This window comes from Anomaloglossus baeobatrachus, chromosome 5 (assembly GCF_048569485.1).
Source record: "Anomaloglossus baeobatrachus isolate aAnoBae1 chromosome 5, aAnoBae1.hap1, whole genome shotgun sequence".
Lineage (NCBI taxonomy): Eukaryota > Metazoa > Chordata > Amphibia > Anura > Aromobatidae > Anomaloglossus > Anomaloglossus baeobatrachus.
The window spans coordinates 567,019,554-567,032,756 of NC_134357.1; the positions used below are offsets into that span (position 1 = coordinate 567,019,554).

Consider the following 13,203-nt stretch of genomic DNA (forward strand, 5'->3'; position numbering starts at 1 on the left):
AGATCGCCTTGCGATGTGGAGTGGCCATCTGGCACATCTCAGTTTCTGAACTAGCATTAGGATGATGATGTCACAAGAGTTAACCAAGCTATGCTAGAAAGCTGGAGGGGACCATAGCAAAGGATGGGGGCCATTGGAGAAGACAGCAGGCTCCGGAGCCAAAAAGGTGATTAACTGTGTTATTCTTAGGACTCAACCGACCAGTACTAATCTTGAATTCATCATCATCATCCCCAGTCATATTTTATCAGTGGCTCCAATCCTAAATCTCTTTTTTGGAAAGATCTTCATTCAACAAAATCGAACAAAGCAGATTCTAACTTGGGGACATTTCTTCCAGTTTTCTGACTTCCATGTACTCACACAACATTGGATTTTATGTCTTTTCATTTCTAATGAATCTACCTTACAGTTCTCAACAAAAATCTGTCAGCCAGTTGCTATATTTGCCTGTTCCTGATTCTCCATAGTACTTTTAGATTTTAAAAGATATTTATCCAACTCATCTAATTGCAAATGTTTGGGTGACAGTAAGATGAATCACTTTTCTCTGCTTTTTGCGGCCTCCATCTGTCTGTGGATTACCACAGCATATTGTCTCAGACAGGGGTGCACGGTTTACATCAAAGTTGTGGATGATTCATGACCTAATTAAATTTTCCTTTGGCCTATTACTTTCAAATCAAAAGGCAAATTGAATGCGTCAATGACATTTAGAGAAATTTTGTCCAAGTTTAGCTCTTTCACGACGTGAGAACTGGGTAAGATCGTTTCTTTAAGTTCTACGAAAATTAATCGATTCTCTAGAAGTCCCTTTATTACCTCTTCAAAGCCGAAGAAAAGTTTTGGATGTTGGAAATGCAGAGGAAAACTATTTTATCTTGTGGATTTGAAAGCTTATGGTCTAGAGCAGGGGTCTTAAACTTGGCTAGGTGTATGAGCCGCACAGAGGAAAAAAATAATTTGGGGGGCCGCATTCTTTGCAGGACAAAGTGACCTTTTTATTGGTACCCTATATATTTTTTTACACACCTTTGTATCACTGATTTTGATCATTTTTCACTTGTTTATCATAATAAAGGTGCACATTCTTTGTTTAAATATATAAAAAAAAATTGATGGTAAAAAAATGTTATGCCTTATTGTGTTTTGTTTTTTTTTACATTTTATCCCTTTCTTGTAACTAATAGTGTTACAATTATCACTATATAGAAATTTTGGCCAACATCTTTTAGTAATGTTCCCCATCTTGTTGTAATGTGCTCATCCTTGTCCCCTTGTAGTATTGTGCCCCATCCTAGTCCCCATCCTACAGTAATGTGCACATCCTTGTCCCCATCCGATTGTAATGTCCCCAGCCTTGTCCCCATCTTATCGTAATGTGCCCATCCTGTAGTAATGTGTCCAGCCTTGTCCCCATCTTATAGTAATGATCCCCATCCTTGTACCATTGTAGCAATCTCCCTATCCTGTAGTACTGTCCCCATCATATAGTTGTCCCATTCTATAGTAATGTGCCCATCCTACAGTAATGTCCCTATCCTATAGTAAGGTGCCAACCTTGTCCCCATCCTATAGTACTGTCCCATCCTATAGTAATGTCCCCATCTTATCATAATGTGCCCATCCTATAGTAATATCCCCAGCCTTATCCCTATCCTATAGTAATGTTTCTCATCCTTGTCCCCTTGTAGTAATGTCCCTATCCTGTAGTACTGTGCACATCCTAGTCCCCATCCTATAGTAATGTCCCCAGCCTTGTCCCCATTCTATAGTAATGTCCCCATCCAATAGTATTATGCCCATCCTTGTAATATCCCCATCCTTTAGTAATGTCCCCAGCCTTTTCCATATTCTATAGTAATGTGCCCACCTTGTCCCCATCCTATAGTCATGTGCACACCTTTTCCCCATCCAATAGTCATGTGCCCACCTTGTCCCCATCCTATAGTCATGTGCCCACCTTGTCCCCATCCTATAGTCATGTGCCCACCTTGTCCCCATCCTATAGTCATGTGCCCACCTTGTCCCCATCCTATAGTAATGTGCCCACCTTGTCCCTATTCTATAGTAATGTGCCCAGCTTGTCCCCATCCTATAGCAATGTGCCCACCTTGTCCCTATTCTATAGTAATGTGCCTAGCTTGTCCCCATCCTATAGTAATGTGCCCACCTTGTCCCTATTCTATAGTAATGTGCCCAGCTTGTCCCCATCCTATAGTAATGTGCCCACCTTGTCCCTATTCTTTAGTAATGTCCCCATCCTGTAGTAATGGGGGGGGGGGGGCGGCGGCGGCGGCTGAAAGGGGGCAGTGGAGCTATAACTTACCGAATCCGATCGCTCTCCAGTCATCAGCTTCCACAGACGCCGGAGTGAAGCTGAGGAGGCGGTCTCCGGCCCCAGATCCACATTGATTGGAGAGATCGGTCACAAGGTCGGTCTCTCCAATCAGAGCTGGGGGCGGGTGAAACTGAGGTCACCCAGCTCCAGTCAATGATCAGGGCTATAGCTGCACTGATATGGCTGGATTTCAATATTTCAGCCATTTTCAATGGCAGACACATTACAGTGGCTGTGATTGACTGACGAACGCCGCTCAGCCAATTACAGCCTCCATAGGTCCGGTGAGGAGACAGCACCCCTCCTGAGGTCTGCTCCTCCCCGAATCTAAGGTATTTGCAAATTGTAATGCAAAGCGATCGCAGCCACCGGGGCCGCGATTTCGCCATGACGTACTGGGTACGTCATGGGTCCTTAAGTACCAGGGAGCCATGACATACCCAGTACATCATGGGTTGCTAAGGGGTTAATGTGCCGTCCTTCCCATACACACACACACACACCTATACACACACACACACACACAAAACACCATTCTTCTCACCTGTCCCGTGTTCCCTCAGCTGCCTCATCTCTGCTTCGTGCGGCCCCCAGGCCCGTGCCCCTGCTCACTATCGCGGCCGGTGCAGGGGCCGCTTCCACTGTCAGTGATTTATGTCAGATGATTGTTTTGCCGGCGCTGCGCATGCAGAGTTCTTGACTGTGAGAGCGCACACCGGCAAGACATTCATCTAACAAAGTGCAGACAGTGGCTGCGGCCCCTGCACCTGCCGCGATAGTGAACAGGGGCACGGGCCTGGGGGCCGCATGAAGCAGCCTGAGGGGCCGCATGCAGCCCGCATGCCGCGTGTTTGAGACCCCTGGTCTAGAGGAAAACTTTTGAGAACATATAAAGCAGTTGTCTACTACTAATTTTTTTCCCAAAACTCTCCAAGATAAAATACTAAAGTAAATCATACTTACCTTTCTGACCTCTCCTTTCCCAATGCTACCATCATACAGTGATGTTGTCTGTACTTATTGTTATACTCGGCAGGGCATGTGACCTCTGTAGTCAAGTCACTGATAGCAGCGGTGACCAATCGCCTCTGCTGTGACCAGTGATTGGCTATAGCAACCACGTCAGTACTGTCGGAGGAGAATATCGTTCCTGTATTTGTTTTCTTAGTGGGAAACAAAGCTGCATTTCAAAAAATACCCATTAAAACTTTAGGTAATAAAAAGAGTAAAAAAATAAATGTTTTTTGTTTATGTATAAAATCTGTGAGTAGAATCGATGAAAAATGAGTGAACAATTCAAGACATACCTGTAACAGTCAAGAAATCAGAAGAATCTGTGACTTTTTAGTGGTCACTACTCACCTGGGCGGTTATCTGTAGGAATCTCCTCTTTACACCGCTCATCACCCCTCACATATGTCTCTGTAGTATTAATATGGGGCAGATCTTCACCCTGAAACAAATATTGTAAAAGTCACAGACAGATGAAGTCACATCTATGATCAACTCTAATCCTGCCATCGCCACCGCTCTCATTACACAAGTATAACACATACAGTCATATGAAAAAGTTTGGGCACCCCTATTAATGTTAACCTTTTTTCTTTATAACAATTTGGGTTTTTGCAACAGCTATTTCAGTTTCATAGATCTAATAACTGATGGACTGAGTAATATTTCTGGATTGAAATGAGGTTTATTGTACTAACAGAAAATGTGCAATCCGCATTTAAACAAAATTTGACCGGTGCAAAAGTATGGGCACCCTTATCAATTTCTTGATTTGAACACTCCTAACTACTTTTTACTGACTTACTAAAGCACTAAATTGGTTTTGTAACATCATTGAGCTTTGAACTTCATAGGCAGGTGTATCCAATCATGAGATAAGGTATTTAAGGTGGTCACTTGCAAGTTGTTCTCCTATTTGAATCTCCTATGAAGAGTGGCATCATGGGCTCCTCAAAACAACTCTCAAATGATCTGAAAACAAAGATTATTCAACATAGTTGTTCAGGGGAAGGGTAAAAAAAAGTTGTCTCAGAGATTTAAACTGTCAGTTTCCACTGTGAGGAACATAGTAAGGAAATGGAAGAACACAGGTACAGTTCTTGTTAAGCCCAGAACTGGCAGGCCAAGAAAAATATCAGAAAGGCAGAGAAGAAGAATGGTGAGAACAGTCAAGGACAATCCACAGACCACCTCCAAAGACCTGCAGCATCATCTTGCTGCAGATGGTGTCAATGTGCATCGGTCAACAATACAGCGCACGTTGCAGAAGGAGAAGCTGTATGGGAGAGTGATGTGAAAGAAGCCTTTTCTGCAAGCACGCCACAAACAGAGTCGCCTGAGGTATGCAAAAGCACATTTGGACACGCCAGTTACATTTTGGAAGAAGGTCCTGTGGACTGATGAAACAAAGATTGAGTTGTTTGGTCATACAAAAAGGCGTTATGCATGGAGGCAAAAAAACACGGCATTCCAAGAAAAGCACTTGCTACCCACAGTAAAATTTGGTGGAGGTTCCATCATGCTTTGGGGCTGTGTGGCCAATGCTGGCACCGGGAATCTTGTTAAAGTTGAGGGTCGCATGGATTCAACTCAGTATCAGCAGATTCTTGACAATAATGTGCAAGAATCAGTGACGAAGTTGAAGTTACGAAGGGGAAGGATATTTCAGCAAGACAATGACCAAAACACCGCTCCAAATCTACTCAGGCATTCATGCAGAGGAACAATTACAATGTTCTGGAATGGCCATCCCAGTCCCCAGACCTGAATATCATTGAACATCTGTGGGATGATTTGAAGCGTGCTGTCCATGCTCGGCGACCATCAAACTTAACTGAACTGGAATTGTTTTGTAAACAGGAATGGTCAAAAATACCTTCATCCAGGATCCAGGAACTCATTAAAAGCTACAGGAAGCAACTAGAGGCTGTTATTTTTGCAAAAGGAGGATCTACAAAATATTAATGTCCCTTTTATGTTGAGGTGCCTATACTTTTGCACCGGTCAAATTTTGTTTAAATGCGGATTGCACATTTTCTGTTAGTACAATAAACCTCATTTCAATACAGAAATATTACTCAGTCCATCAGTTATTAGATATATGAAACTGAAATAGCTGTTGCAAAAACCCAAATTGTTCTAAAGAAAAAAGGTTAACATTAATAGGGGTGCCCAAACTTTTTCATATGACTGTATAATACTGGAGGATAAAACAAGACTGAGCACAAGACCTTCACAGCCGTCTACACATCGTAGGGAGATTTCATGGCACCTTCTCTCCATCTACCTGATGATCCTGAGGAACATCGGGGTCTTCTTGTTTACAGTCCTGTGGCAGAAGAGGACGGGGACATCTCTCTGGTATTGTCCTCTTACTGGATAGACCTGGAGGAGACACATACAGGGACTGAATTCATTCCTTACATACAGATAATTATAGGCCGTGTGTATTTAGTCCTGTCTATTACCTGGTGATGTGAGGGGCTGGGGAACCTCCATCATGATGTCCTTGTACAGCTCTTTGTGTCCTTCTAAATACTCCCACTCCTCCATGGAGAAATAGACGGTGACGTCCTGACACCTTATAGGAACCTGACACATACAATGATACCGTCACCCCCGATCCCTTCATAGCGTTACTGTATAATGTCCCAGCATTCCCAGCAGTGTCACCTCTCCAGTCAGCAGCTCAATCATCTTGTAGGTGAGCTCTAGGATCTTCTGGTCATTGATGTCCTCATGTATCGGGGGGTGAGGTGGAGGCCCTGTGATTGGGCTCAGGGATCTTCCCCATCCCTCAGACACAGGGGCCTGACAGCACTCAATATAGGTCTTCTTCACTACTGTGTAATCCTGGTTATGGAGAGACCCAGTAAGAAATCTCACTCCAGACATTTCCAGAGTCCTCACCTCTCCAGTTCTGTCCATCTGTTATTCCCATAGATAAGAATGGTGTAATGTGACGTCATCAGAATCTCTCACCTCTCCAGTAAGCCGGAAGAGGATCTCTAGGGTGAGGTGTAATATCCTCTCTGACATCTTGTCCTTGTCCCTATCCATCCTTGACTGGTCAATCAGGAAAAAAGGGACCTTAAAAGGGGAGAAGATGACAATGTAACATCATAAAGAATCTCATGTCAAGAAACAAAGGAGGAAATCTAAAGGGGGCTTTACACGCTGCGACATCGCTAATGCGGAGTCGTTGGGGTCACGGAATTTGTGACGCACATCCGACCGCATTAGCGATGTTGCTGCGTGTGACACCGATGAGCGATTTTGCATCGTTGCAAAAACGTGCAAAATCGCTCATCGGTGACATGGGGGTCCATTCTCGATTATCGTTACTGCAGCAGTAATGATGTAGTTTGTCGCTCCTGCGGCAGCACACATCGCTATGCGTGACGCCGCAGGAACGAGGAAGCTCTCCTTACCTGCCTCCCAGCTGCTATGCAGAAGGAAGGAGGTGGGCGGGATGTTACGTCCCGCTCATCTCCGCCCCTCCGCTGCTATTGGGCGGCCGCTCCGTGACGTCGCTGTGACGCCGCACGGGCCGCCCCCTTAGAAAGGAGGCGGTTCGCCGGTCACAGCGACGTCGCCGGGCAGGTAAGTATGTGTGACGGGTCTGCGCGATGTTGTGCGGCACGGGCAGCGATTTGCCCGTGTCGCACAACAGATGGGGGCGGGTACCCACACTAGCGATATCGGGACCGATATCGCAGCGTGTAAAGTAGCCTTAAGGTTTATGTTGTTCATCTGTCCTGACTTAAGCGTTGGGATTTACTTTTTCCTTATCCTTCCAGCCAGCTACATCTGTGTGTTACACTTCTAGAGTAACTCATTATCTGAGGCCTGCTAAAAAACAAACTGCTTTGGGCCTCTTTCACACGTCCGTCAAAATCACGCACATTTTTCACGGACGTGTCAAAGGTGCGTATTGCCCTCCGTGAGCCGTGTTTATGGCACACGTGTGTTTTCCGTGTGTTATCCGTGATAACACACAGAGAACGGGAACTTTCTGCTTACCTGTCCCTGGAGTTGCTGTCCTTGGTGCTGATCTTAGGTCTCTGGTCCTGCTGACTCCCCGCTGCTGCTGCTTCCGGCCGCAGTGAAGTGAATATGCAATGAGCATAATGAGCGGCGGTCGGAAGCAAGTGACAGCAACGGCAGAGACTGCAGGGCTGGAGAAGGTGAGTAAAGATTCGTTATTATTTTCTCAGACACGTGTGTTTTCTCCGGTGCGTGTCACACGGAACACCTCCGTGTGGTCCGTTTGCGGGTCGTGTGACACCTGTGATGCCGGAGAAATACGGACATGTCTACGTGTGGAGCACACGGGCACACATATGATCCACACGTACACACGGTCCATGGCAGAATACGCACGTGAGCGCAGACCCATTGATTTTAATAGGTCTACGTGTGCCTGTGTCTCCGGTACGTGAGGAAACCGACCAAACACGTACTGGAGACACAGACGTGTAAAAGAGGCCTTACTAAAACTCCACGGATCCAGTGTTGAGTCTTCAAAGCTACTCTCAGTATCTGTTATGGTCTGCAGAGCTGACCTCACATTGACAGCACTGCAGCCCATGTAATCAGCATGAGCCATTCAGAGCTGTTAAGCAGTAATGGGCGAACCCGACCTAGTGTCCGGTTCTTTGAAGTCCGCACCGCTGACAGTGTCTGGATGTTCCTGCCTCACACCCGCTGCACTGCCCGCAGCATCGCCCTACTCCAAAACCACCCCTGCCTCCTGTGACCCTGCTCCATCACCACTGCCACCCCTCATCCTGGTAAGAAACCACCGGATTACAACACTGACCCCATATTTATTTTTTTTATACCTTTTTTTTCTATAAATTTGGGGTGCATCTTATAAAACAAAAATTACGGTAATAATAAAAATATAAATTTGGTATTTCTATAATCGTAATGACCTAGAGAGGCATGGTTTCTGGAGGTTTTACTGGAAAACAAAAAATAAAAACCATAAACCGATAGTGGAATTGTGGGGTTTTTTTTATTTTTCACCATTTCACATTATTTGGAATTTTTTTTCTAATTTTTTCCTTACTCAATATGGTAAAATGAATGGTGTCATTGAAAAGTAAAACCACCCATCCTCCAAAAAAAAACAAAAAAACCCAGGCCCTATAAAACAAAACATTTTCTGGCTGTTTGAAGAAGAAAAAAATATGCAAAGTTGCCAACTGTCAGCAGAGGGAGGAGATAAATCATCTTTAGGCTATATGCCCACGCTGCGTTTTTTTGCCACATTTTTTGTCACAGTTTTGTTGTCATTAAGTTCTGACTTTTGACTTCTTAGCAAAGTCTATGAGAATTCAGATTTGCTGTACGCACGTTGCATTTTTTTTGTCTGTAGTTTATTTGTCAAAACCTTTTGACAAAAAAAAAAGCAGCATGTTCATTCTTCTTTGGTTTTTGTCATATTTTTTCACCTATTGAAATCAATGGTTTGATGAAAAACACAAGGAAAAACGCATGCTATCATATTTGTGCATTTTGCATGTGTTTTACTTGCGTTTTTGTCACAAAAAACGCAGGTCACCCACATTGTTCAAGGATAAATTCATTCTCCCTCTCTCTCAGTCTCTCTCCGCTTCATATTCAACGATCACCGAGGCAGCTCACACTGCTTACACAGGCTCTCATTCTTCTTTCGTGGTCGTTGATTAGGCTCATATATATTCACTGCTTTCCCCACTCACTGACGTCTGTGATTGGTTGCAGTCAGACGCGCCGCCACGCTGAATGACAACTGTCAGACCGAAACCAATCATAGACGCCGGTGGGTGAGTCTATATCGTACAGTAAAATAAATAAATAATGAAAAACAAATGGCGTGTGGTCCCCCCAATTTTTATACCCTGCCAAGATAAAGCCCCACAGCTGGGGGCTGGTATTCTCAGACTGGGGAGTGTTACACCTCGTGGCTCCCCGGTTACAAGGAATGAGGTGGTCTCCCATTCCTTGTCTGCCATGAGTCCTTCTGTTCAGCCGCACCAAAGGTCTGGGAGACTGCGTGGTCTGCAGGAGATGCCTGCTCACAGACACAGCAGAAGGGTGACACCTAGTGGTTTTCCCCTTGCAAGGAATGAAGCGGTCTACCATCCCTTGCCTGCCACATGTCATCCTGCTCAGCATTGTAGAGGGTCTGAGAGCTTGCACATTGGGCAAGGGATGGATGCTCAGGGAAGCAGCGAGACATCCCTTATCTCTGCACATTGTGAACCCGAGGATCCCGCCTTTATGACCCAGAGGCAGGAAGATGAGTATGTGCCCCACCTGACGTCTTCTGATTCGTTCACTGATATCACACGGCCCGATGACGAGGCTGGTGATGTGCTGTATCCTGACTGGCCGGGCCAGGACGTCACGGATCCTGACTGGGTCACATCCGCCTCGCGCCCGCCCTTGGGTGGAGCTCCACTCCCTTAAAAGCTCCCTCTGCCATCATGGTGGCGTGCGACCGTCCTTCTATGTTTGGAAGTGTGCTGCCACGCCACTGCTCAGGCATTATTGACTTTTGTGAGCTTTGCCCTTGCTGCTTAGGCAGCATCTGGTTGCAGGTCTTGCCCCTGCCTAGCTGTTCTGGCAGTATCCCTTTAGCAGGCTGTGTTTCTGCCTCAGGTGAGCTCCTCGACCCTCTGTCGGACTCACCTGATTTCCGAAGCACACGTGCGCGGGCACCTCTGTGCTACCCCGTGCCATATTCCGTGACTCCCGCTGGCACACGTGCGTAGGCACCTCTGTGCGTCCCTGTGCAAACAGGTACACCGAGCTAGTAGCCCCGAGCCATACAACCCTCACGGGTTAGGGCGGACCGGTGTACATAGATCGTCTGTGACGTAACATACGATCACTAGCAGCAATCCGCTCACTCTTTCCTGACCATAGCAGCGGTCCCCTACACCGCACAGTGGACCTTGACCGTCGGAAGCTGTCCATTTACCATCTTGGCACGCTTCCCCGGGTCCCCCTCGTAACAGGGGAGGCCTATGGTTATTAGGCTCTCTCCAGCCTAAACATATCAGTGAGCAGCCGCCGGAATTGCCACATCCATTACATGCGACAGTCCCAGCACTTTACTCAGCTCTTCCCGATTGCTCTGGTGCGGTGGCAATCGGGGTAATAAGGAGTTATGGCAGCCCATAGCTGCCTCTAAGTCCTAGCTTAGTGATGTCAGGCATCTGAGACACCCCCATCATTAATTTGTAAGTGAAAAAAAAGTGAAAGTAAATAAACACAAACAATGAAAAATTCTTTATTTGAAATAAAAGACATAAAAGCACCCTCTCTCCCCACTATATTAACCCCAATAACACCCCTGTAGGTCCGACATAATCCACACAAGGTCTCACGTTGCTTCCAGCACTGCTACATGTGACGCTCACAGCGAGCGCCACAGAACATGACTGCCCACTGTGAGCTCCAGGCATCAACTAAAGTGCAGTCAGCGGTGACATCACTCAGGTTAGCGATCGCCACAGCTGGAGTCCTCCACCTGTGAGAACAGATCACTCAAGTCACTGAAGTGAGTCGCACGATCAGTGTACCGCCCCGGGGTCGGCTGCGACCGCCGAGCCGCTCGGATCCGTGCTCGTACGGTGGGTGGTGGCTCGAGCTTCTCACGGACCTGGGGGTCACGTCGCTCTGCAAGGGGGGTTGGCGCTATGCGTGGGGGATGCGGGTATTCGATTTTGGAATGATAGTTCATGACGCCACCCACGGGTTGTGGTGATCGTGGACACCACCGCTGCGGTGAAGGTACGGTGACTCCCGGGAGCGGTGTAGTGGCGCAGATATTTGTCGACCCCTCCGTGGGTAGGGGATGTTTGTCCCGGTTGCGGGGGCTGGGGTGCAAGGCGCGGTGCTGTGGTGCAGCGCGGAGCGGTGCCTGATGGCACTGGTGTACTCACTCTGATACAAGACACTGGAGTCGCTAGTAAACCAAACGGAGTGATGAACGGGACCCGCAGCCGGCTGCAGCTTTTCCTGTTAGGTTGGTAGTGTCCGCTTTTCTCCTGCACCTGTGTGTGAATCTTGACTCCTGTGCCTGGGCACCGGTAGTCCGCTCCCCGGCGTATAAGTGTCGTAGGAGCCCGTTTGCCCGCAGACGCTGGCCCTTTGGCTCTCTTGCCTTTGGCGGTGGCACTTATCCAGAATGGTTGGGTTGTTGCCTTCAAATCGGGACTTAGGTGGGAATGAACCCCTGAGGTCCAGACCGCAATCAGTTGATTTGACTATGGTGGTGGCTTATAGCCTATTTCGGGGTCTGAGTACCCTGCCTGGTGCTCCAGTATCCAGTTGGCTCCCCGGTTCGGTTCCGGCGGGCCACTACCCTGCCCCGGTCCCTTACGGTTCCACTGGTCGTATTTCCGGTCTCCTGCAGGCGGCCACTACCATCTGCCTCCTTGCCAATAGTGACTGGGCTCCAACCCAGCCACCGGAGTAGTCTTTGGCAGGCCTGAGCACAGGTCTGCTTCTGGACACAACCTCCCTCAACCTTGACTCTTCCAGAGCCAGACTACAACTCAACTCTTCTGTTTTCCCACCTCCAGGCCTTTGAACTCCTCGGTGGGTGGAGCCAACTGCCTGGCTCCACCCCCCCTGGTGTGGACATCAAACCTGGAGGGTGGTGACAAGGTTTTCTATGTTTGACTGCTGTTACCTAACTGGAAGGGGTGTGATGTTGTGTGTGTGACTACCTGGGACGACCTGGATAGTCCAGGGCGTCACATCAGCAGTGATGTCACTCGGGTGATTTGCAGTCCCAGCTGGAGTTCTACACCTGTGACTGCAAATCAGGCTGCGATTGAAGTGAGCTGCAGGTCCCACAGCTGTGACATCAGGGGTTCACTTGAGTTCATTCTGATCGCGCGGCCCTGTCTGCACTCACAGAGGGCAGTCATGCTCTAGGACGCTCGCTGTGACAGGACAGAGATGCTGTAGAGCTGAATCACCGTGGGACCTCGTGTGGATTATTTCGGACCTGCAGGGGTGTTTGGGGGTTAATAAAGTGGTGAAAGAAGGTGCTTTTTATTTTTTATTCCAAATAAAGGGTTTTTGGAGGGTAGAGCTGGGTCCAGCGCCAGAATTGGCACATCTTATGGATGTGCTACTTCTGGGGCGGCTGTGGGCTGCTATTGTTAGGCTGGAAAGGGACAAATAACTGTGGCCCTTCCCACCCTAATAATATCAGCCCCCAGTTGTCTCCTGTACCTTGGCTGGTATTAGAAAAAATGGGGGGACCCCACATCATATTTTTTTTTTAAATAAATCAAATAATTTAAAAAAAAGAGTGGGATCCGCTCTATTTTTCATAACAAGCCAAGGTACAGCAGACAGCTGAGGGTTGCAGTCTATGTAGTCTTGTAGTCCTATGCTGAATATGAAAAATGGGAAAGACCCCACATCATTTTTTTACTCCCCCAAAAAATTAATAAAACAGCTGTCCAAACTAGCTATCCCTCTATCAAGCTATTCTGTTATTTCTTTCTATTTTTTTCTATCTATTCTAGCTATCAATTATCCTATCCTATCATATTTTGTTTCTCCTTTAAGAAAAGCATGAACAAAAATGCGGCAAAAACGCATCATCATTACTAGTGTTTTTTTTTCAATTTCCAGGCTCTCTGTGACAAGGATTTGGTTGCAGTCTTGGTTACTGTTTGGGTGCAGTTAAAACTGCAGCGTGCGCATATAGCCTTATACGAAGGGCTGTTGATAAGTTTTTGGCTTTGTGATTTTTTTTTGTTTCTATGGTAACGAATGTTACATCACATGTAACATGTTTTATGTGTTAAATGTTACATCACATGTAACATGCC

General features: G+C 46.9%; 2 protein-coding genes across 2 annotated transcripts in view; both read right to left on the reverse strand.

Moving 5' to 3' along the window:
• The window catches only part of LOC142312404 (uncharacterized), an 81,241-nt gene that overhangs the window by 2,596 nt on the left and 65,442 nt on the right, over nucleotides 1-13,203 (reverse strand). The gene's annotated exons all lie outside the window — the stretch shown is intronic.
• On the reverse strand, nucleotides 652-6,456 carry LOC142310578 (gastrula zinc finger protein XlCGF66.1-like). Its single transcript, XM_075348097.1, has 4 exons — nucleotides 6,335-6,456; nucleotides 6,026-6,205; nucleotides 5,821-5,944; nucleotides 652-824 (listed from the first exon to the last, which is right to left on the reverse strand). The coding sequence occupies exons 1-4, from the start codon at nucleotides 6,410-6,412 to the stop codon at nucleotides 652-654; spliced, it is 555 nt and encodes a 184-aa protein (XP_075204212.1). The 5' UTR covers nucleotides 6,413-6,456.